Source organism: Nymphaea colorata, chromosome 11 (genome assembly GCF_008831285.2).
Source record: "Nymphaea colorata isolate Beijing-Zhang1983 chromosome 11, ASM883128v2, whole genome shotgun sequence".
NCBI classification, from domain to species: Eukaryota; Viridiplantae; Streptophyta; class Magnoliopsida; order Nymphaeales; family Nymphaeaceae; genus Nymphaea; species Nymphaea colorata.
The window spans coordinates 22400431-22424230 of record NC_045148.1 but is presented as its reverse complement, the minus strand read 5'-3'; the positions used below and the strand labels follow the sequence as shown (position 1 = coordinate 22424230).

Below are 23800 nucleotides of genomic sequence, written 5' to 3'. Positions count from 1 at the left end.
AACATTTTATTATTTCATAAACATTATCTCGTACTTATTTTACATATATTCGTCTATTATCTTATTCTCAGATAAATATTTTATTGTTTCATAAACAGTATCTTATACTTATGTTTAGCATTATCTTATAAATCTATCAGTCATCTCATTCTCATAAGTTTTTTTTACTTCATAAACATTATCTCATACTTATATTTAACATTATTTATATATTTGTCTGTTATCTCATTATTTTATAAATATTTTGTTATCTCATACACATTATCTCATACTTATTCATTATTTCATATCTATTTGTTATCTCATGCACATATGTAATGTTTGGGCATAAAAATAGATATGTTTGTTGATAATATGATCCATATTTGACATATGTTCATTATATACACAGTAAAGAACTTGCTCTCTAGAGTCACAATGTCCACATTTTCTTTCCTTTTCTGGCTTTTCTACTACATTTTCAGGTTTTCTGAACCTGTAATGAAACTTAAGGTCGATGCTAGTTTAGCTTCACATATGATCAAGGGCTTTTTAGTTTTCCAAAAAAATTTGACGCTCTTATGTTAGCAATGCCTTAAGTTACATTAGTAGGAAATCTATCTAGTAACTGTGATTGAGCTCCCTCACAGTTACAAGATGAACGAATAAGGCTCATCGCCATAAACAATCTCCATTCTTTTAGGTAGGGATTGGAAGACAACAAAATCTCCGCTGGAGAGGTTTGACCAATTTTACGAGAAAATGGAAACAAAGTGCCAAACGCGCGCGTCTCGATCGTGATGCCTTTCAAAATGACGTCAAGGAAGATTTAATATTAATGTTCGAGGACATGGTTTAGCTCTCTGAGCACGGAGCCCAAAATATTTTTTTTTTTTTCTTTTTGTGAATGGAGCATGTTTTCTTCTCCCAATGGTTTACCATTTCTTATGTCACTCTATCAATGGTTTACCATTTCTTATGTTGTCACTCTATCAGAAAGCAGGCACGTCATTCGCTAAAAAGCAACTTTTCACAAAACTTCAAAAGGCTGTGGTTCCATGAATGGTGCATGTTTACTTTGTTTAACGATAATCGGCCGTAGGCCGTTAAGTTCCTTTGTCATACTTTTAATGCATCTTATATTGATTTTGCATTCTAAAGAAAAAAAAAAAAAAGAAGTGACAAGTTCACCCGTTTCTGGAAGACTAACTATAATCGAACAGAAAGTTGACTCAGTTCTACTTGATGAGCAACAATTAGATACACCTGCGATTAATTGAACAAGACAATCTACCAAGGAAATAAATTTGACTGTATAATTGAATTTATATGAAAAAGATGACGAGGGAGAAAGGAAGACAAGTGTTTGATTCATACATTCCAACTGAGCAGGGGCAGACTCACCGTTCAGTAAAAGGATGAAGAGCCCACCTAATCTTTTGTCTTCTTAAGATAACATACACTTTGGTACCCACGAAAAAAATGGTACCCACAAAAAAAAAAGTCACACCTTGGTGGCCGCAGTACATGAAATGGTTGAACAGGTCAATATGAGCATTAGTTATCTTAGCTGTTGTAAAGGAATGGTGTTCGTTAATGGCCCAAGCATTCGTATCTAGCTTTTGAACTGTTCCTTCCTTTTTTAACATCGGTGTAGGATTTGTCAGAACGGCCTACTCGGTCTGCCTTGACTTTGACTTGGTATTCTTTGCACCAACCTAATTAGAGGGGGAGTATGCTTCTCAAAAGATGCCCATTTTTCATGCGGCCTTTATATTTTGGCTGGTTTTTACTCTTTGTGAGCAAAATATACACTGGTTCTAAAAATCTTAGTGCGCTACTGACCACAGATGCGTCTATGTTCTCTGTTCTCCAGCCTCTATCCACTGTCTTGTCCTACGCTTTCTTGGACAGTGAGTGCTGAGTACGGCTCACACTGGGTACTTCACTCCAATGCCTGGCAATTGGAAAAGGTCCACATCCAGTCGTAGGGTCTGCATCGTTGGTCCACACCACAGTCCTCTTGGAGTTAAAAGGGTTTCAATTGAACCCACCTGCACGTCAAGTTAGTGTACAGGTAGCTAATAAGCCCCACCATACTGCTTTGCAGCACCCATCTGCACAAGTATCTTACCGTGACTCACCCGCCTCTATTTTAAAAGTTGACACTGTAAAAATCAATTTTTAGAATATGACCGAACCGTCAATTTTGGAGCATTGGCCGATTTGATGACTCAATTGAATCGGCAAGTGGAACAGCAGATGATACTCAACATTTTATTTCACAAACCAAACAAAAAATATATGTAAAAAGATCTAACTAAAACTAACCAAGCTCATATAAATTCGACAGTAGACAGTATAAAAGTATGTAAACAAAACAACAAAATTGAACAAGACAGAAAACAAATGGAAAGAAATAAAAGGAAGGAAAAAAAAGCAAGAATTCACAAGAAAACTACGGCAAACTCGAGTAATTAATTTTTGCTGATTTCAAATGATGAATAAAACATGCCCTTAAAAATTGCATCCTAAATTCACCACAGAAAATTCAACAAAATGATAATTAAAAAGGTCCAACCCATCACCATTTCAACATCCAACCTCTACTTAAAATGATGTCTGCGAATTTCTTTGCAAGATGACAAGAAGTCAGCTATTGCACGAGAGAAACGACAAGTTCCAATGCAAAATTTAAGAGCAATAGTCTTCTTGTAATTATAAGACAAATTGGAGGTTATAAGCATGGTCACCGTACTTTACCTTGTTAGCTAGCTAGCAGAACAAGGATTAATATACAGGTAAACTGTCACCCCCTCCTCCAAGGAGTGAGGAGAAACATGTAACTTGCTTATCCATTTCAAAGTCTAACGGTAACATCATCAAGTAGGAATAGCAGACATAACGGTCCCCTTGTCACTCATTTACCATAATAAGTGGAAATTTCCAATATTCTTGTCATACTGGCACATAACAGACAAAAGATGTAAAACTAGTTGACTACTATTTACAATGGACTTGGATGGAGTTGTCGTTCCCAAATGACATCTTCCTTTGACATATCAGTCCAATGTACTTTCACATGGAACTCCTAAACATGCAAGCTTGTGGCAAATTTACTGGAACCCAATTCCCGTCAAGTGAGGACCTTACTTCCCATCATAGCGGTAAATATTGGAAAAAGATTGGGTAGGGGAGTACTCATTTCATTGAATGGAAACATAAATATACGTCTTTCTGGAAAACTACAGGGTGGCACTAGATTACCTTGAGATATCCCCATGAGAATGAGAAGGCATACATTGATCTCCTCATCAGAGGAATATGAGGTTAGACATTGTATTTTCACAACATTAAATCACAACTCATGTATATACGGAGGCATCTCCACATCCTGACAACTATTACAAACAACAAACACATCTGCAACAAACTAACCAAGAAGTTCCAAGCTCATACCCCAAAGGAACAATTCAAATGATATATTGAAAGGTAGGAAACAAATTACAATCTCTACTTCCACCTCATGTGAGTAGCTCAAAGCTTCAGGAAGGAGATGAACCAAACTCCGAACCAGCTCCTGATATAGTTGAGCTCGTTTGTGCTCCCAAAGAAAGCTTTCTGATTTTCCAGGTAAGGGGGCAGGAGGCAAAATGGATGGAAGGATCAAGGAGCAGTTTTCAAGCATCGCAACAACCTTGGACATTTTGGGCCTGCTTGATGCATCTTCTTGGACACATAGCAGGCCAATATGGATGCATCTTAATATCTCATCGTTGTCACATGTTCCTTCTAATATTTGATCCACAACTTGCATAGCCTTGTTTTCCCCCCAAAGTCTCCATACCTAGACCAAAACAACAATGTTTGGATTATTTACTGGGAACGGCCAACAGTTTTACCTATATGGCAGAGAGCTTCATGGGTTGCAGATGATCAACAAAGAAAGCCAATCCAAAATTACATCTGTATGTTCATGCAATTTAAACAAGAATACAAGTAATAGACAAAATGTGCCTACAAAACAGTAGAGGCACAAAAACAATGTTAATCACTTACGTAATTTAATAGATTTTCATCATTCTCTTGTTGGATTAAGGAGAAATTCTTCTTTCCACTTATCATCTCCAGCAGCAAAACACCAAAGCTGTAAACATCTATCTTTACTGACACCCTTCCTTGAAGAAGATACTCAGGTGCCATATATCCACTGCAGAAAAAGGTGAAAATCTGAAAAAAAAAAAACTATTAAAGCTACAAGCAAATATGCTTTCTTCTTAAGTTCATGAACAAGTTCACTTTCATGTAAATGCATTAGGTGCAACTTTAGTAGGGAAGAGGAGAGACAAGATGTTTTTTTGGAACGACCTAATTACATGATTCAAGTGTGAAAAAATTTGTAATGAGCATTGCCAAAAAGATTGATGCTCATCTACGCTAATTGTCGATCGTTTGTTGCTCCAATAGGAATTAATTGAAGCATAGAAGCAGTAAGTTAGGATCCATGAGAATACATGTTCGAAACAATTTTTTGACTGGGCCATCACAGCTGGTAGTATGGATAACTATGTAACTTCGTCAGAAGCTAAAAAGACACATGTTCCTTGAAGGGAAATGTATAGCAAAAATTATAATGAGGAAACAACTTGCTCATACAAATTCTGAACGAAAAAGTTAGTAATCTTATTACTGCCCTGTGTTCTAGATTATAGCCTTTTTAGGTGCCCATCTGAAGCAAACTAACAAGCAGGTTGGGATCTAATATGTATGTTTGCTTGAAGGTCAGTTAGAGTTAGGGCCATCTCATGGTAACCCAGTTTTTTGTTGTAACTGTTTGAACAAAGTGGGCACAAAATGCAGATTTCCATGATTAAGATTATTTAGCGAACCTACATTACAGGGACAAGTTAATGGCAACCCATGGCCTAATCAGTTTTAGAATTCTGGCAACTGCAGTCTTGGAGGAAGCTAGCAGTTAAATTTGGGTTGTGGACGCTCGAATACGAATGTCGGTATATGATCTAATTTTGCAAATGCAGTATCAGAGATTGCAGCAACAAGCAACAAGCAACAAGCAACTTACCGAGTTCCCATAATCTCAAGTGTTTCGGTTTGTGTTTGGTCTGTGTCAACAATCTTTGCAGTGCCAAAATCTGAGATCTTGGGGTTCATGTCTTCATCTAATAAAATGTTGCTTGCTTTCAGATCCCTGTGAACAATTCTCAGCCTTGAATCTTCGTGAAGATATAAGAGGCCTCTGGCTATTCCATTTATGAGCTTCAAACGTACTGGCCAATCCAATTGCATACGCTTCATTGGCTCCCCTTTCAAAGAAAAATAAAATTAAAGGTGAATTGTCCTTTTCTTTTTTGGTAATGCTAGGGAAATACATAACGTTAAAAGATAAAGTACAAAATATTTCATGTCGAACCATCCATCCATACACTCGCATACGTACGCTAGGCAACACTTTTACTCAACTAAATTGCAAAGCTACATAGCTTTTTTTGTTATAAACCATGCAGCTATGAATGACTGCATATAACCAGTGGTGTAGCTAGAAATGTTTCGCTATGGAGCATTGTTGTAAAAATTCTCAGGACACAACATATATAAAAGTGTAAAATTGTAAGACATTTACGTAAAAATAAATAAAAATTTTGTTGCTGAGTGACTATATGTGTGAAAGAAAGCATGAGGTAAAGAAGAGAAGCGAAGAAGATGAATCAGCCAAACGATACAATTCATTACATATATGATGGAGTATTTATACAAGTTTACAGGTATGTATAGATCCCAAAAATCTTGGGATTGATAAATTACAATCCTTTGATTTATAACAATAAAAGGAATATTATTAATTCTTTTCTGAAATTTAATTGGTTGATTTTTCCTTCTAATATTCAGGAAAGATTTTCTTGATTCTATCTTTCTTGAAAATCAGCCTTGCTGATTTTCCTTTCCAATACTCCCCCTCAAGTTGGTGTCTGCAAATCTGAAACACCTAACTTGGTTCTTAAAGTTTGAAAAACATCTCTCCCCAATGGTTTAGTGAAAATATCAGGTAGTTGCAAACATGATGATACATGATGAGCCCGAATTATTCCTTGCTGAATGTTTTCTCTTACAAAGTGACAATCTTGCTCTATGTGTTTCGTTCTTTCATGAAAAACTGGATTTGCTGAAATATGCAAAGCTGCTTGATTGCCGCAATATAAATTAACTGGTTTATCATGACTCCACCCCAAGTCATTCAATAAGGCTTTTAACCAAACAACTTCACAAGTTGTCAAAGCCATTGCTCGATATTCTGCTTCAGCTGAAGATCTGGCAATAGTAGACTGCTTCTTTAACTTCCAAGGGATAGGGCTATTCCCCAAGAACACAATATATCCACTAACTGATTTACCAGTAGTAGGACAACTTGCCCAATCTGAGTCACAGTCAACCCTCAATTGTTTTTCGTTTGATGATGATAAAAATATTCTTTTTGCTGGTGAAGCCTTCAAATACTTCAATACTCTAAGTGTTGCTTCATAGTGTGTAGTTCATGGCAATTGCATGAACTGACTGAGAACTTGGACTGAATACATTAGGCATGGATGGGTAATGGTTAAATAAATCAAACATCTGACTAACCTCTTGTATTTAGCTGGATCTTTCAGTGGAATACTATCATTTGGAGTTAATCACAATTTTTGCTCCATTGGAAAGACCATAGGCTTGGATCCCATCAAACCTGCATCATTCAAAATATCCACGATATATTTTCTTTGACTTAGAAATATTCTCGATGGCGCTCTTGCAATTTCTATGCCAAGAAAATACTTAAGTATTCCCAAGTCCTTAATATGAAACTTCGAATGTAAATGTTGCTTAACTCTAGCAATTCCTGGTTCATCATTTCTTGCAATGATAAGATCATCAACATAGACAAGGATAACAATAAATTGTTTTCCTTGTTTCCATGTTAACCACTTCTGCATACGTGCTAGGTTCAACATCACTCATGATAGAGGTTAAAAAAGCATAATGAGATTTAGAGAATTTGTGAACAGGTAAATAATTGTGTATGGGATAACATGTACCTAAGGATTGCTTAGTTGAAGTAGATTCCTTAGGCGATGAACTTATAACCATCACATTGGAACACACATAGTCTTGAAGATATGATGGTGAATGACGAGTACGGCTAGATTTGCGTAGAGCAAGTGAGTATAGAGGAGGTGGATCATCTGACATAGGTCGATGATCTGAAACATGAGAAACTGGCAGGTTTTGGTCATTGTTGATGGAATCATGAGGTTGAATGGGCGATAGCGGGGAGGAATTTACTGGAACACCATTCTCACACGATGACATATATTTCTCTCCAAAGTAATCTTCTTGAGGGTGTGGCAAAACAACATTGTCCAAATCATTTGTAAGGCATTTGTCGGTTAGAAATGGAAAATTATCTTAAAAAAAAGATATATCTCTGCTTGTAAAAATTTGTTTGGTATCCAAATCATATACATGATACCCTTTTTTATTGTGAGGGTAACCGACAAAAACACATCTGTGTGCACGTGATGAAAACTTATGAAATGGGTTTAAATTTTGGCATAACACAAGCATCAAAAAACAAGCAAATCTTCATAATTGGGTTATGAAAAAGAAGTTCAAACGGAGACTTGTCATTTAAAAGAATTGACGGCATTCTATTAATTAAAAAAGTTGTTGTCAAAATACATTCATCCCAAAAAGTAACCGGGAGATTTGCTTGAAACCTAAGTGCTCGTGCCACCTCTAGTAGATGACGATGTTTCCTCTCAACACGTCCATTTTGTTGAGGAGTTTCAACACACGAGGTTTGATGTTCTATGCCATGCTCATGAAAATATGCTTGCATATTATGAGCTGTAAATTTAGCACCATTATCACTCTGAACACATTTCACATGGGTATTGAATTAAGAAAACACCATGGCACAAAAACGAGTTAAACAAGAAAATGTTTCTGATTTGAACCTCATCATGAAAACCCAAGTAGATCGTGTAAAATCATCTACTATGGTGAGAAAATAATGTGCTTCTGTGTGTGATGGCGTGGCATATCCTACCTAAATATCACAGTGAATCAATTTGAAAGGATCACTTGCTCTACTAGTACTAGTGGGAAATGGCGAACGGGTGAACTTAGCTCTAAGACACGCATCACAAGGAGAATCATGTTTGGAAATAGAAATGTTTTCATTCAATGAAACAGTCTTATCGAATGAAGGATGTCCAAGTCTCATATGCCATATATGAGTAGTCTTATTACCATGGGAAGCAAGCAAAGAATGTGAAGTAGATAGAAGAAGAAGATGGTAAAGTCCACCGCTTAAATTACCTACTCCAATTAGCTTCCTGGACAAAGGGTCCTGAAAAGCACAACAGGTTGACAAAAAGACAACAATACAATTAATAGTCTTGGTAAGCTTCAGAACTGATAGTAAATTGTATTTAAAATTATGAACGTATAGGACATCAGTTGCTAACTATTAGCTGAAAGATAAACGGTTTCAGTAATAGAGAGTAGTGTTTGATGTTCATTTGGTAGGTTGATCACACGATTTTTTGGTAAAGTTTTGATATTAGACAGTAAATGGAAATGAGATGTCATGTGGTCTGAGGCTCCAATATCACTAATCCAAGGAAAATAAGTTGTGAATGGTTGTTTACCAGTTAGATTTGCAGCAACCGGTAGTATCAACATTCAATCAAGATGCCAATTGACTGACTTGTTCTTCGACAATTTGCAACAAAGCAGTACTGACCTTTACGTTGTTTGCCGATGTTCCTCCCTGTCGCACCTTTTCAGTTTTAGAAGAATCACATGTTGGACCAAGAGTTATCACCATGGTGAAATATCAGCAAATAAGAATACCAGCGAAATATCAGTAGATATGCCGGAGTTTTTATATCTGATGTAAGGGAGGGAGTGCAATTCAGTTTCAGGTCGTGCAGATAGGCTTGCACTTGACGATTTTTATAAAATCGTAGGATGTGGTTAAAATCACCAAATTGCTCCAGATGAAGTCAACACATGTAGGAGTAGACGCCCAAAATTTGAGGCAAATCCGGGAAGTCGAAGGCCAACTCGTTGAGCATTGAAATCCGGGTTCAGGAATTCTTCAAGCGCAGCACAGCTTCAGGCGTGACAGACATGTCTCCATTCGAAAATTCGTAGAAACTCGTAAACACCTCCAAAAATGCTGAAATTTGGACAGCATCAAGATCACAAGCCAAGGAGCTCCAATTTTGGGCTGAATCTGAGCTGTCTAGACCCAGGTCGTTGACGCTTGAAGTTGCTGTTTGCCTGTCGCTTGCTTCAGGAAAACGCCACCGCGCAGATGAACAGAAACGGCTCTTCAAATCGTGATTCCTTCTCAATGCGACCAAATCAAAGCATGAAATCGATTGCATACGTTAGATAATCAAATTTATAAGGAGTAAACATTGATAAATGACCCGGTGGTGTGGTATTCCCAATTTTCTAACAGAAGATTAAGTCGCTGTCGCCTATGGCAGTGATCAAGCTTGGAGCGCCGCAGATGTCGCCAGATTCTAGCCGTCACCTCCAAAAACGTTGTCTGTGGTCCGATCAACCCCAAATTTGGTGGATAGATGCACAAGGATGTTATGGAGCGAATGGCACTGGAATGGACACGATCCAACTGTCCGATCGCCAGGAAATTTGTCGGAAACACGAATTGGTCGGCTATAAAACCAAGCAGAACCTGTTCCGACTTTCAGAGCACGAATCTCGAGCTACACAACTCCGATCATCGCGATTCCACGTCCGATGGAAAGAAAAACTCAAGAGGAATCCAATGACACCAAAACCCCAAAAATGGATCACAAATGGGCTACCGATTGAAGCTCGATGTCCGATTGGTATGTTGAACCAGGGAAGTCGAACAGTCACAGAGCACCGGACCGAATGGAAGAAGTCGAGACCTCCTCCGACGATCAATCACCTCCTTAGAGCCACAGATGGGAGTCTAAGGTGGTATTCCGTCGTGGAGTCGATCAAAACATGAATCAATGAACTGTGCAACCTCCTGATCTCAACGACTTTGTTTCTCTCTTTCTCGCACTTTTTATGAAGAAATGGAGAAGTCGACAGGATATGCGACTCTCTTTTTCCTTGCTTTTTCTTTCAACGTTCTGATACCATGTGAAAGAAACCATGAGGTAAAGAAGAGAAATGAAGAAGATGAATGAGCCAAAAGATACAATTCATTACATATATGATGGAGTATTTATACAAGTTTACAGGTATGTATAGATCCCAAAAATCTTGGGATTGATAAATCACAATGCTATGATTTATAACAATAAAAGGAAAGATTATTGATTCTTTCCTGAAATTCAATTTGCTGATTTTCCCTTCTAATATTCAGGAAAGATTTTATTGATTCTATCTTTCCTGAAAATCAGCCTTGGTGATTTTCCTTTCCAAGAATATGTAGCTCCACTACTGCATGTAACATAATAAAACCTGGGGGCACCAACAGTTATATATGCATCAATGTCTTGAATATTCCGGAAACATGTCCTTCCTAGAATAAATTTTGATCTTAGCTTAAGATAAAGGTAATTCGTTTGTGCTGCAACCCCTGCTGGGGGTTGGCCCTGCTTTATCAATAAAACTGAAAGAACAAAGGTGCTAGAGGGGTGAAAAAAAGGCCAAACCTTTACAAATGGAAAGAAAGAAATTAGCGAGATAATAATGCTAAGATTATTTGTGCAGTGTTTTGTTACGGAGGCCATGCAAAGCTGCTCATGACGTTGATATAATTATAAGTCTGGCCGGGTTCGTATCGCTTGATTTTAAGCATTGCATCGCTGTAATAGGCTCATAAACACAGGAATTGAATTCCCATCAACTACAAGGTCGATGGTGGCCTTTCATAGTAAAAAATCATTTTTAATCTCTATCGTGCTTGCATTTAAAAAAAATCCACGGGCAATACTTAACTGATACATCCTATGTAATGGGTATGGGCACAGATATATAGGTACGGACATGACAACTTTACCAAATGTGAATATGAAGGGACGACAAGATAGATAGACGTATATTTATATATATGAAAAGTAATGAAAAAATAAAAATGAATGCAATATTTAAATAAACAAGTGATTTTAAATAAAAACATTATCTGTTAATTAACAATAACTCTAAAAATAGAATAAAACAGAGTTGAAAAAAATTTGAACCATGTAAAATGTAAAATTGAGCAATTTGCATCATTTTTTATTTTCAAAGTGCCTAAGTGTATCTAAGTATACAACAACACTGATATGTGAATCTTATTAAAGTATTCATGTGACTCAGGATACACACTACAGTCCTACTTACACTTGTATTGCTTCTTACAAGTTACAAGTGTTCTATGATTCCAACCTCTCCATTTCTGAAACTCACCTCCAAACGGTCTCCCTCTTCAGTTTTGGCCAAGGGTTACACATTTGAAAAATCATACACAGTAAAATGATTACAGCCGGGGCACTAGGCAAATAATTAAAGGGCATACCTTATACGAATAAACAAATTAGTGGAAGACTACGAATGTGAAAATATACAAAATTTGTGGACCTGTATGGACAGCTGCCCACACATGCACATGTTATGTTCTCATGCGCAAAAAGACACACTTTGACTCCTTTGGCCGCCGACTGCCGAGCACCTTCACCGGAACTCTACTCTTGCCATGAAGCACTCGATTTCATGTTTCACAAGTTTCAAATTCGCTTATTTGCATATTAATAATTTTTAATTTCTCCTTAAATTTTGAAATTTAAATAACAGTTCACCTTCAACCACAAACTTATGGCTTGCCCTTGCCAGTCGCCACCACCCACAACATCTCTGGTTCCACCACTACACTACAAGATGGCAAAAGAAAACATAACGAGCAGAAGCTGAAACAAGCTTACCAAAGAGAAAATTGTCGAGACTTGTATTCGGCACATACTCATAGACGAGTATCTTCTCTTCAGCTTCCATAAAGCCTCCTAAAAGTCGGACAAGATTTCTGTGTTGAAGTTTAGTGAGTGTCTGCACCTCATTGTCGAATTGCTTCGGACCATGCCCTGTATTGCACGACAGCCTCTTTACTGCTATTTCTTGACCATCATGTAGTTGGCCCTGAAAGCAAGGTTTAGTGAAGGAAATTAACAGGCTTAGTCACTAGGATTCGATAGCAGCTCTCCCATTTTTCCAACTGATGTGTCATAAATTTTCAAGCAGATCCATCAAATGGAGTATAAAAGACTAGTGCATATATACCCTGTAAACTGCACCGAATCCTCCCTGTCCAAGCTTATTTCTTGGTGCAAAATCATTGGTGGCAGCTCTGACGATAGCCAAATCGAGTGGTGCACCATCTATCGCATATGCTCTCCTCAAAGCTGAAACGAATTCCATAAATAAACAAGGTAAATAGGCATATTGTGTAATGGTGCCGCAGGTCCATGCGATGTCAACTTGGTTGTTCCTTTCATGCTTTGCGGTACTGAAATTTTTCTCGGTGCTCTGGATCCAGGTCTAACATCTGAATTCAAATCTGATTTTTAAACTGAATTCATACCATATTATGAACATTAAGTATATATTATTTATTCAAAATGATGTCTGATTTGAATCCAAATATGATCAATATTTACATAAACCTGAATTCGAATCCGAAGGTATGTCATTTCTTATGTTTGAATTCTATCTGATGTTAAAATTTTCTCTTATCCTATTTTTTTTATGTGGTTCGATCTTATGTTGTATATAAATTGGACCTATTGGCATCCTAAGCAGAAGCCCCAGGTTGATTTGCCAAAATTTAATGTCTCTGTATGATCTGCACAAACGAAGCAACTTTTCTTGGATCCATCTTCATGCCAAGGACTACGCAAACGACGACTTTATGTTTTTGTCTGGCCAATTAATGTGGGTTTGGTTGTCACAAATCTGGACTCTGGTTGGAATATTGAAAGCTTTGTCGGAGACGATTTTTTAATCTTGAATGCAATGAATTACATCCGCTCTTCGTATAGGATCATGTAAATGTATTACATAATACGGTAACATTAGTTTTTTCGAGTAAATTTCGATAAAATTTTACTAGTTAAAAAACTGAAAATAAAATGTAAAAACCATGAAAATAAAAATTTGGTTAGTACTAAAAAATGTGAAAAAATCTGAAGAAGACACTGAAAAACAAAATGGGTTTTCGGCAACACTGTTGTGTGAAACTTGAACGGCTAAACCGGTGTCTAAACCAAAACCTTTCTCTCTGAGAGAGAGATTATCCGCTCTCTCTCTCTCTCTGATTTATAAGGTTCCTTTTTTTTACTAACCTCGTTGTTCTGAACCGTCATCTTCTTCCTTCTTCCTCTGCAATCCGCCAGGCTTCAATGTCTTTCTCCAAAGGCAACAAAATTCTCTCGTCCACCAGTAAAAGCCGCAAACTAAGCAAGTAATAAGGACCACAATCACGGCAGAGATGACGATTATGAGAAACACAAGTTTTCTTGTTCCACTTTTCTTCTGGCCTGACATAGTGTTTGAAGAACCATTTGATGGAGGAGGTGGGGTTGGAGAGAGAGGATGGCCTGACGTATTGTTTGATGAAGATGGGGTTGGGGTTGGAGTTGCTGTGGCATCGTAAAAAAGCTGCGTATCGTACCTCACACGGCAGCTTCCCGCAGTAATTTCACCGCCGTGTTCCTCAGAGCAAGTGGATGGGATTCGGGAGATGGTGCTATCCAAACACACCTTGCAATCAGCAAGTCTGATGTCCCTGGTGCACTGCACCAGCCCGTAGATCCTCTCTTGATCGATGTATGGAATGTTGCCTACGGCAAACATAGACCTTGAACGATCTGTTGTCGCTTGGGAAGTCAGATTCTTCAGCAATCTCCCCAACATCTCGTTGAATGTTTCAGTATCCGTCACTCTACCAGTTGTTGAACACCAAGACGCAGAAGAATCATAATTTAGGAGACCAAAGAAGTTGGTGTTGGAGTAGCGCAGCTGGCACTTTTCATACCATACGCTGGCATCCATATTGTATGGACAGAATCCGACGATATTTTGGGTGGCACCAGAGATGCAGAACTTGCAGTCGTCCGGAAGAATATCGCCCCTGCACTGAGCCAGGCCATAAACCCTTTTCGATCCTTCGCCCGCCGTGGCGTTGGAGAAGCCAACCGGAGGGGTATCGTTTACCAGGGCGGAGAAGACCTTGCGCATGTTGTCTTCAAACACACCTCCGGCCGTGTAATTGGCCGTGAAAATGCAGCGGCTTCCAATGTTGTAGTCGGTGCCCAATGAGTGGTCGACGTGGAAGGAAAGGAGGAGGAGGAGCAGGAAAGCAGTGTTCAACCTTCCAACATTGGGCACCTTCCAACATAGAGAACAAACCATGTCTGTTCTGGAGCAAATCTCCGCCAGGAAGCTGTGGCTGCTTTAACGGAAAAACCTTCCAAAACGCGCACCTTCAGGTTCCGCTTCCCAAAGTCACCTCAAATGACCGCGCTCATCACTAATCGCATGCACTTGTGGTGTAGCCCATGAAATTTGTGGAGGGCCTTCCATATAATATGTTGATACACGTTTGGTGGTCTTCAAACTAAGAACGCTGCATTTTTTTTTTTTCAAGGCACTGTTCCTTCAAGGGGATGTTTGTTATTAGGAACAAGAGTAAGCAAGGGATATTTGGCATAGGAAATTTTATGAATTTGGCTTTTAAAATTAGGTAAATTCATTAAACATTCGAACAAGTGACTCTATGACTTTACCCATTCATGAAATACTTACTGAGTGATACGGCCCCCGGGAGGATGGACACGGCCGGTGCTGGCTACAGATAAGGACGATCATGAAAAGGCAATGACACGTAAGAAGCAATGAGCAGAGGAAATAAATGGGAGTCGCCTTCCTCGAGGAAGAGTAGGAGGACTATTAATACACATACTGAGTTGTCTCTGCATGCCAGTAATGCTGTTAATGTATGTACCTAAATTGTGTCGGCCAACAATAAAAAAATAACTAATTTGTTGGTGTCCGGTGACCGAGAATTCATATGTGTACAAATACATGGGGTCTCAAGAGTTGTGAACATATAGTAATAGGATGCACGATGATAAATGATTAAGTGGCAGCAGCTTCCATGATTAATCTTTTTGGGTAAACCAGCTGTATTAGTTGGTACTTGTGGTGTGCCTCTCTACTAGATACAGAAGTTGCATATTAACCTCAAATTTCAATTGCAGCATACAAAAATGAAAAAAATAGGTGAAAGATCGGACTCCATGAGACGAACTACTGGCAAAATGTTCATGTGCATTATCGGTGAGAAAATCTCACAACATTAAAATAGATAGAAAAAATGGACCAGAAGGTAGTGGCAGCTAGGAAAGTGTCTCATGCAACCATATATTTTAGACACTTGTCCATGCAGCCCAAGCAGGCAGCAGGCATGCCCTTTGTAATATGACTAATCAGCCCAAACAAACAACCCCTTAAGCGTGGCTGAGTTTCGTATTACATTGTAAAATATGATTTCCCTTACCTACAAAATTGCGACTCGTTGTTGCTATATCTGGTTCTCTTGTAAAGTTACATAAATAAAGTTACATGAATAAGGGCAAGTCGGCACTTATTGTTTTTGTCTTTTTTTGTTTCTGTCGAAAATCATGTGGATCTTAATAAAAAGATGGACCTTGGATGTCGATCTCATATGTAAATGTCATGATCAACAAGGTAAGAATTGGATCCTTCACGTCTGTTCCGAATATATAGTAATTGCACATTCTTCATCCAAGCCCATATCACAACAGAAATGAGAAAGATTGATATACGCAATTCACCAAATTAATACGAACCCAGTGAAATTTTCGAAGGATGCACAATCCAATTGGGCCCCTTTGGAATTGGACACACCCAATGACCATACATTATGAGATCGAAAGTCTATAACATCTGTTAAACTAAAGATTAACCAGAAACAATACACAAAGTCGAATGATGCTAACGTAAACGATGCTTGGACATTTAGGAAGACGAGGCGATTCCGGTGAGAACCAACCATTAACAACCGGAGTCTGCGGAAGTGCTGTTGGCAACAACAAAAAAGAACAACGAAATACACTGACAGATCACACATGAAAAAGCCACACGACATACACTTATAATCTGCTCAAACGAATGGAATATGACTTAACCAGGACGGCGTTGTGAGTAGATATGTAGTCGTCAAGGAAAAAGTGAGGACGGTGATTATAACCACAGATGTGTCGCTTGAGTGGTTCGCCTTCTCTGCAAGGAAAAATATTGGCAGTGAGAGAGAGCTGAAAAGAAAAGAGAGACAGAGCCCATAAAATAAAATGGGAAGACAAAAACAGTCACCAAACAACAGTAAAAAAGAGAGAGAGAGAGAGAGAGGGAGAGAGAGAGAGAGAACTAGCCTGACATAGTACTGTTGGATGCAGTATTTGATGGAGGTGCTGAATTGGGCGGAGGAGATGTGCTTGGGATTGAATCTGATGGAGGTGCTGAATTGGGTGGAGGAGATGGGCTTGGGCTTGAATCTGACGGAGGTCCCGGAACAGATGGGGTTGGAGTTGTTGCAGCATCATAAAACAGCAGCGTATCGTACCTCACACGGCAGCTTCCCGTGGCAATTTCACCTCCGTGTGCATCGCCACAAATGGATGGGAGTTGCAAGATGGTGTGATTCAAACACTGATTGCAATCAGCGAAGCTGGTGTCCCTGGTGCACTGCACCAGACCGTAGATCGTCTGTAGATCAGTGTACGGGATGTCGCCCGTGGCAAACATGAACCTTGAAGGCTCTGTTGTCGCTAGAGAACTCAGATTCTTCAGCAGACTCTCCAACTTCTCGTGGAAGACTGAGTCCGTCACTTGATCAGACACCCAAATCCAACTCCCATAATCAACAAAATTTAGGAGACCAAAGAAGTTGGTGTTAGAGTAGCGCAGCTGGCACTTTTCATACCATACACTGGCATCCATACTGTATGGACAGTATCCGATGATATATTTGGTGGCATTAGAGATGCACACCCTACACTCATCCGGACCCATATCGCCCCTGCACTGAACTAGGCCATAAACCCTTTCCGATCCTTCGCCCGCGATGGCATGGGAGAAGCCAACGGAAGGGGCATCGTTTGTCATGGTGGAGAAGACCCTGCCCATGTTGGCTTCAAACTTGCTTCCGGTCGTGTAATTGGTGCCTTTGCATGTGCTTGCAAGGTAGAAGTTGGTGTCCAATGCATGGTCGACGTGGAAGGAAAGGAGGAGGAGGAAGAGTGGGGGGAAACCAGTGTTCAACCTTACCCCCATTACAGAACAAACCATCTCTAGTTAGGAGGAAATCTCCGCCGGGGTGCTCTGCCTGCTTTGACGGAAGAACGTTCCAAGACCGCACCTTCAGGCTCCGCTTCCCAAAGTCGCCTCAACTGACTTCGGCCATCACTAATCGGACGCAATTGTAGTGTAGCCTGTGAAATTTATTGAGAGACATTTTTAATGGTGGTCCGCAAGCTGTGGAGAGACAATTTTCAGCTGGCCAGTAAAGGAAAAAAATGGCCGTAATCACATCGAAGGTGGGAAAAATGCATAATGATCCGGAATCCTTATTTGTTGATTTTAAACCACTGACCATTAAAATGGAAATTTGTATCCACCTTTTTAGCATGGGATATTGAAAAGGCCATTCGTTACAGCTAAGATGATATTGAAAAGGCCATGCTACAAGAAAAAAAGTCAACCAGTAAGAAGGATAAACTGAGCAAATAAATGGGATTTTCCTTTCCCGTGGAAAAGTAGGAGGAATATTAATACTCATACTGAGTAGTCTCTGCATGCCAGTGGTGCTGGAGTTAATGTATATACCTGAATAAGATCAATATTATATTTATTATTTTTATTTTTTAATGTCAGAGAGCAGGAAAATTATAAAAAATTGAAAATATAAAAAAGGCGAAGGAAATACTAAAAGAATCCCATTTGTGTAAACTAACTCCATTTATTGTTCTCTTTATTAATACTAAAATATTTATTAATACGCTAACAATGTACTCTTTTATTGTTGTTATGTTTAACCCATCATTATTAATGAAAACTAACTCGTCAAATTAATAGTGAACAAAAAAGGGAGAAATATGGCGTGCTTGCTCATGCTTGCATGTCCTGACTTTTTCATTTGGTCATGTCCACGGATCATAAAATCAAGTGGGGCCCAATCAGTTGAAATCAACCGCAAAGAAAGGAGAAGGCGTGTTGATAGCTGCTGCAGATTTTAACAATTACCCATTTTCAGTAGATGTTCAAATCTGCCATGGAGAAGAAATCACCAAAATCAACTCACCCTACCAATAAGAAAGCAGCTATCAGCAGGTTGTTGCGTCATCTGATAAAAAAATGCAGCCAAACAAGAAGAAAATAAAAGGAAAAAAAGAACTCAGATTGAACACACGGACAGAAAGGGGAATGTGAGGCACAAGAAGAGTGTGTACATCAAGTTGTGTGGCTTGCTGGCAAGCTGCCATGAAAGGAGGCACATAGAAAGCAGCTATCAGCAGGCTGTTGCATCATCCGATCAAAAAATGCAACCAAACAAGAAGAAAACACAGGGGGGAGGGGGAGGGGGGAACAAAATGCTGGCGAACTGCAATGAAAGGAGGCACATGCAGGGTGAGAGAAAGAGTAAGGAAAAGATAGAGAGAGAGGTTAGATAGCAGTAGCACATACCTGTGAAGCCCTGATGCTCTAGAGGAAGTAGACTTGTGCTGCTGCCGAGAAGCTTTCTGAAACGGACGGACGAGAGCAGCGATAGTGAAGGTCACAGCTTCAGCTCCGGGTCCGACTTTTAGCCGCGGAAAAGAATTTAGGTTGATTGAGCTGGACTTTTCAACCGTGCGTGATGGATTCCTGATAAAATTTAAACACACAGTCAAATGTCTGTCCTCTACAGTCAAATACTTTGCCATCATCAAACAGGCCCTATCCTATTTCGTCTCCCAACACCCTTTTGTCGTTGAGCTCCTCTCAATTAAATTGGGTAGGTGGTACCTTTTCGAGCATCGTGGTACCTTTTCGAGCATCCCTGTTTGTACATATTTGATTTTTTTTTTCCTTATCTACTTTAGGACATCCTTATTTTGTGGGTCATATATATATATATATATAGAGAGAGAGAGAGTCGTTCGTGCCCATTGCATGGTGGACATGGAAGGAAAGAAGAAGGAGGTGAATGTGGAAGCCAACCTTCAACAAGCTTGACACTATTACAGGGTAAACCAACTCCAATCCTCCTGGCTATTGATTGGAGGAGAACAAAATCTCTGCTGAGGAGCTTTGGCTTATTTAACGATAAAATGTATTGAAGTTGAGGCTGCCTCCCAAAATCACCTGAAAAGAAGGAAGATTTAATGTTGTACGGCAGGGGTTGCTCCATGGTTGGTGGTGTGCAAGCTGTGGTGTATGGAGATCTTCATTGCCCAAAAGAAAGATAGTCCACGTCACCATCACTCGCATTGAGGGTGAAAAGTGAACTGCATGTATGACGGTAACATATCTTCAATTTTTAAAACAATATATACTAAGCAATTAATTCTCATAAAATGCTGATTCTTAGAAATTCAATCAGGTAGATTTATATATTACATCTTCATAGTTACATAAAACGCTATAATCTTCAGCTGCCATATTTAGTTTCCAATTCAAACTATGCCCCACATACCCACAAACACACACACACATTTACAAAGAAAGAGAGAGAGAATATATACATATATGTATTGAATTGAGCTGCATGTACAAACATCCAAATGGGTGGACGGATGGCTAGAGAATTTGAGCTTTATATGTATATAAGATTCCTTAATTTTTCTGTTCAGATTTGAAAGAAGAAATCTTCTGGTCTGGTCTCTCACAACACACTGGTAATGTCATGTGATTAGATTGAAATCCATGTAGCTGAACGAGTATATATATATATATATATATATATATATATATATATAGATATATATATATATATATTGAGAGAGAGAGAGAAAGAGAGAGATGGGGATTCTCTGGCAAGGAAGATCAGTGGAAAGTGTCGTTAAAGGGCAATTCATGTCGACCTCGCTAGTTGACTAATTAGGTGCTGCTTAGCTTTCCTGTTGGGGATCGAGTTGTCATTCCCATATGACATCTTCCTTTGACATATCGGTCCAATGTACTTTCACATGGAACTCCTAAACATAAAAGCTTGTGGCAAATGCACAGCAACCCAAGTCCCGTCAAGTGAGAAACTTACTTCACATCTCAGTTATAAATATTGGAAAAAGATTGGGTAGGGAAGTACTCATTTCATTATATGTCTTTCTGGAAAACTATAGGGTGACACTAGATGACCTTGAGGTGATCCAAAACTCCCTATGAGAATGAGAAGGTACACATTGATCTCCTCATCAAAGAATATGAGGTTAGACATTGTATTTTCACAACATTAAATCACAACTCATGTATATACAGAGGCATCTCCACATCCTGACAACTATTACAAACAAAAAACACATCAGCGACAAACCAACCAAAAAGTTCAAAGCTCATACACCAAAGGAACAATTCAAATGATATATTGAAAGGTAGGGAACAAATTACAATCTCTATTTCCACCTCAAATGAACAGTTCAAAGTTTCAGTAAGGAGATGAACCAAGCTCCGAACCAGTCCCTGATATAGTTGAGCTCGTTTGTGCTCCCAACGAAAGGATTTTGATTTTCCAGGTAGGGGGGGCAGGAGGCAAAATGGATGGAAGGATCAAGGAGCTATTTTCAAGCATCGCAACAACCTTGGACATTCTAGGCCTGCTTGATGCATCTTCTTGGACACATAGCAGGCCAATATGGATGCACCTTAGTATCTCATCGTTATGACGCGTTCCTTCCAATGTTTGATCCACAACTTGCAGAGCCATGTTTTCCCCCCAAAGTCTCCATACCTAGACCAAAACAACAACGTTTGGATTATTTACTGGGAACATGCAACAGTTTTACCTATTTGGCGGAGAGCTTTATTGGGTGCACAAGATCAACAAAGAAGGCAAATCCAAAATTACATTTGTATTTTTATGCAATTTAAACAATAACACCAGTAATATACAGAATGTGCCTATAAAACAGTAGAGACACAAAAACAATGTTAATCACTTACATAATTTAATAGATTTTCATCTGTCTCCTGTTGGATTATGGAGAAATTCTTTTTTCCACTTATCATCTCCAGTAGCAAAACACCAAAGCTGTAAACATCTATCTTTACTTACACCCTTCCTTCAAGAAGATACTCAGGTGCCATATATCCACTGAAGAAAAGATGAAAATCTGAAAAAAAAAAAAAAAAAAAAAACAATTAAAGCTACAAGCGAATCTGCTTTCTTCTTAAGTTTATGAGCAAGTTCGCTTTCAGGTAAATGCATTAAGTGCAACTTTAGTAAGGAAGAGGAGAGACAAGATATTTTTTTGAAACGACCTAATTACATGATTCAAGTGTGAAAACATTTGTAATGAGTATTGCCGAAAAGATTGATGCTCATCTACGCTAGTTGTCCATCATTTGTTACTCCTATAGGAATTAAATTGAAGCATACAAGCAGTAAGTTAGGATCCATGAGAATAAATGTTAAAATCAATTTTTTGACTGGGCCATCACATCTGGTAATATGGATAACTCTGGAACTTAGTCAGAAGCTAAGAAGACATGTTCCTTGAAGGTAAATGTATAGCAAAAATTTTAATGAGAAAACGACTTTCTCATACAAATTCTGAACGAAAAAGTTCAAAATCTTATTAGTGTCCTGTATTCTAGATCATAGCCTTTTTAGGTGCCTATCTGAAGCAAACAAACAAGCAGGTTGGGATCTAATATGCGTGCTTGCTCTGAGGTCAGTTACAGTTTGGGCCATCTCATGGTAACCCAGTCTCTTGTTGGATCTGATTGAACAATGTTGGGATAAATTGCAAATTCCCATGGTTTAAGATTATCTAGCAAACCTACATGATCAGGACAAGTTAATAGCAACCCATGGCCTAATCAGGCTGACAAATTCTGGCAACTGTAGTCATGGAGGAAGCTCCCAGTTAAATTTGGGTTGTGGACGCTCGAATACTAATGTCGGTAGATGATCAGAATTTTGCAAATCCAGTATCAGAAATTGCAGCAACAAGCAACAACCAACTTACCGAGTTCCCATAATCTCTAGTGTTTCGGTTTGTGTTTGGTCTGTGTCAACGATCTTTGCTGTGCCAAAATGTGAGATCTTGGGGTTCATGTCTTCATCTAATAAGATGTTGCTTGCTTTCAGATCACTGTGAACAATTCTCAGCCTTGAATCTACGTGAAGATATAAGAGACCTCTGGCTATTCCATTTATGAGCTTCAAACGTACTGGCCAACCCAATTGCATACGCTTGGTTGGCTCCCCTTTCAAAGGAAAATAAAATTAAAGATGAATTGTCCTTTTGTTTTCCGGTAATGCTACGCAAGTACGTAACATTAAAAGATGAAGTACAAAACATTTCATGTCCATCCATTCATCCATACAGTCTCGTACCTACACTAGGCGACACTTTTACTCAACTAAATTGCAAAGCTACATAGCTTTTTTTTGTTATAAACCATGCAGCTATGTATGACTGCATATAACCAGTGGTGTAGCTAGAAATTTTTGGTTATGGAGGACTGTTGTAAAAATTTTCATTTTTGAAGGTGCACAACATATGTAAATAAGTATATAATTGTAAGACATCTATGTAAAATATGTAAAAATAGATAAAAATGTTATTGTTGGCCTATATGTAGCTCTGCTATGTATGACTGCATAAAACCTGGGAGCACCAATAGTTAGATTTGCATCAATGTCTGGAAGTTTTCGGAACCATATCCTTCCTAGATTAAATTTTGATCTTACCGTAAGATAAAGGCAATTTGTTCTGCTGCAACCCCTGATGGGGGTTGCCCCTGCTTTATCAATAAAACTGAAAGAACGAAGGTGCTAGAGGGAAAAAAGAAAAGACAACCTGTACAAACCGAAAGAAAGAAGGGTCTTTTTCATAGATAACGGTCCCCTTGTCACTCATTTACCATAATAAGTGGAAATTTCCAATATTCTTGTCATACTGGCACATAACAGACAAAAGATGTAAAACTAGTTGACTTCCAATGTACTTTCACATGGAACTCCTAAACATGCAAGCTTGTGGCAAATTTACAGGAACCCAATTAACAACCGGAGTCTGCCGAAGTGCTGTTGGCAACAACGAAAAAGAACAACGCAATACACTGACAGATCACACATGAAAAAGCCACACGACATACACTTATAATCTGCTCACACATGAAAAAGCCCATCTCCAGTAAAACTGTCGCCCAATTGCATACGCTTGGTTGGCTCCCCTTTCAAAGGAAAATAAAATTAAAGATGAATTGTCCTTTTGTTTTCCGGTAATGCTACGCAAGTACGTAACGTTAAAAGATGAAGTACAAAACATTTCATGTCCATCCATTCATCCATACACTCTCGTACATACACTAGGCGACACTTTTACTCAACTAAATTGCAAAGCTACATAGCTTTTTTGTTATAAACCATGCAGCTATGTATGACTGCATATAACCAGTGGTGTAGCTAGAAATTTTTGGTTATGGAGGACTGTTGTAAAAATTTTCATTTTTGAAGGTGCACAACATATGTAAATAAGTATATAATTGTAAGACA

The 23800-nt window shown here is 38.7% G+C and overlaps 2 protein-coding genes across 6 annotated transcripts in view; both read right to left on the bottom strand.

Annotated features, from left to right (window-relative positions):
• Positions 1 to 14669, bottom strand: part of LOC116264215 (cysteine-rich receptor-like protein kinase 10) — a 70515-nt gene extending 55846 nt beyond the window's left edge. The window contains exons 1-6 of one of the 3 annotated variants that reach the window (XM_031644308.2): positions 13362 to 14667; positions 12301 to 12422; positions 11949 to 12159; positions 5063 to 5303; positions 4039 to 4189; positions 3333 to 3826 (exon numbers count right to left, since the gene is read on the bottom strand). In XM_031644308.2, coding sequence (XP_031500168.1) covers positions 3413 to 3826; positions 4039 to 4189; positions 5063 to 5303; positions 11949 to 12159; positions 12301 to 12422; positions 13362 to 14430 — 2208 coding nt within the window. In that variant the 5' untranslated portion in view covers positions 14431 to 14667 and the 3' untranslated portion in view covers positions 3333 to 3412. Of the gene's footprint in view, positions 1 to 3332; positions 3827 to 4038; positions 4210 to 5062; positions 5304 to 11948; positions 12160 to 12300; positions 12423 to 13361 lie in introns of those variants that run through there. The other 2 variants (XR_004174810.2, XR_007574623.1) reach the window with 2 other exon arrangements.
• A 1179-nt stretch (positions 14670 to 15848) lies between these two features.
• Positions 15849 to 18904, bottom strand: LOC116264218 (cysteine-rich repeat secretory protein 38-like). Of its 3 annotated transcripts, XM_031644316.2 has the most exons (5): positions 18784 to 18904; positions 18549 to 18700; positions 18343 to 18401; positions 16473 to 17531; positions 15849 to 16323 (listed from the first exon to the last, which is right to left on the bottom strand). In XM_031644316.2, exons 4-5 carry the CDS (start codon positions 17386 to 17388, stop codon positions 16205 to 16207), a joined length of 1035 nt encoding a protein of 344 aa, XP_031500176.1. In that variant the 5' UTR covers positions 17389 to 17531; positions 18343 to 18401; positions 18549 to 18700; positions 18784 to 18904; the 3' UTR covers positions 15849 to 16204. The 3 variants fall into 3 exon arrangements, with proteins under 3 accessions (XP_031500176.1, XP_049936398.1, XP_031500175.1); XM_050080441.1 differs by lacking the exons at positions 18343 to 18401; positions 18549 to 18700 and having other exon boundaries at positions 18784 to 18878; XM_031644315.2 differs by lacking the exons at positions 18343 to 18401; positions 18549 to 18700; positions 18784 to 18904 and having other exon boundaries at positions 16473 to 17644.
• Between the last annotated feature and the right edge of the window lie 4896 nt (positions 18905 to 23800).

Bases quoted from the DNA above. Each gene is read 5' to 3' on its own strand.
- LOC116264218 (XM_031644316.2), bottom strand. From the start codon at position 17,388: ATGGTTTGTTCTGTAATGGGGGTAAGGTTGAACACTGGTTTCCCCCCA. The intron at 16,324-16,472 runs GCTAGTTCTCTC...TTTTCCTTGCAG, and splicing joins ATCCAACAGTACTATGTCAG to AGAAGGCGAACCACTCAAGC.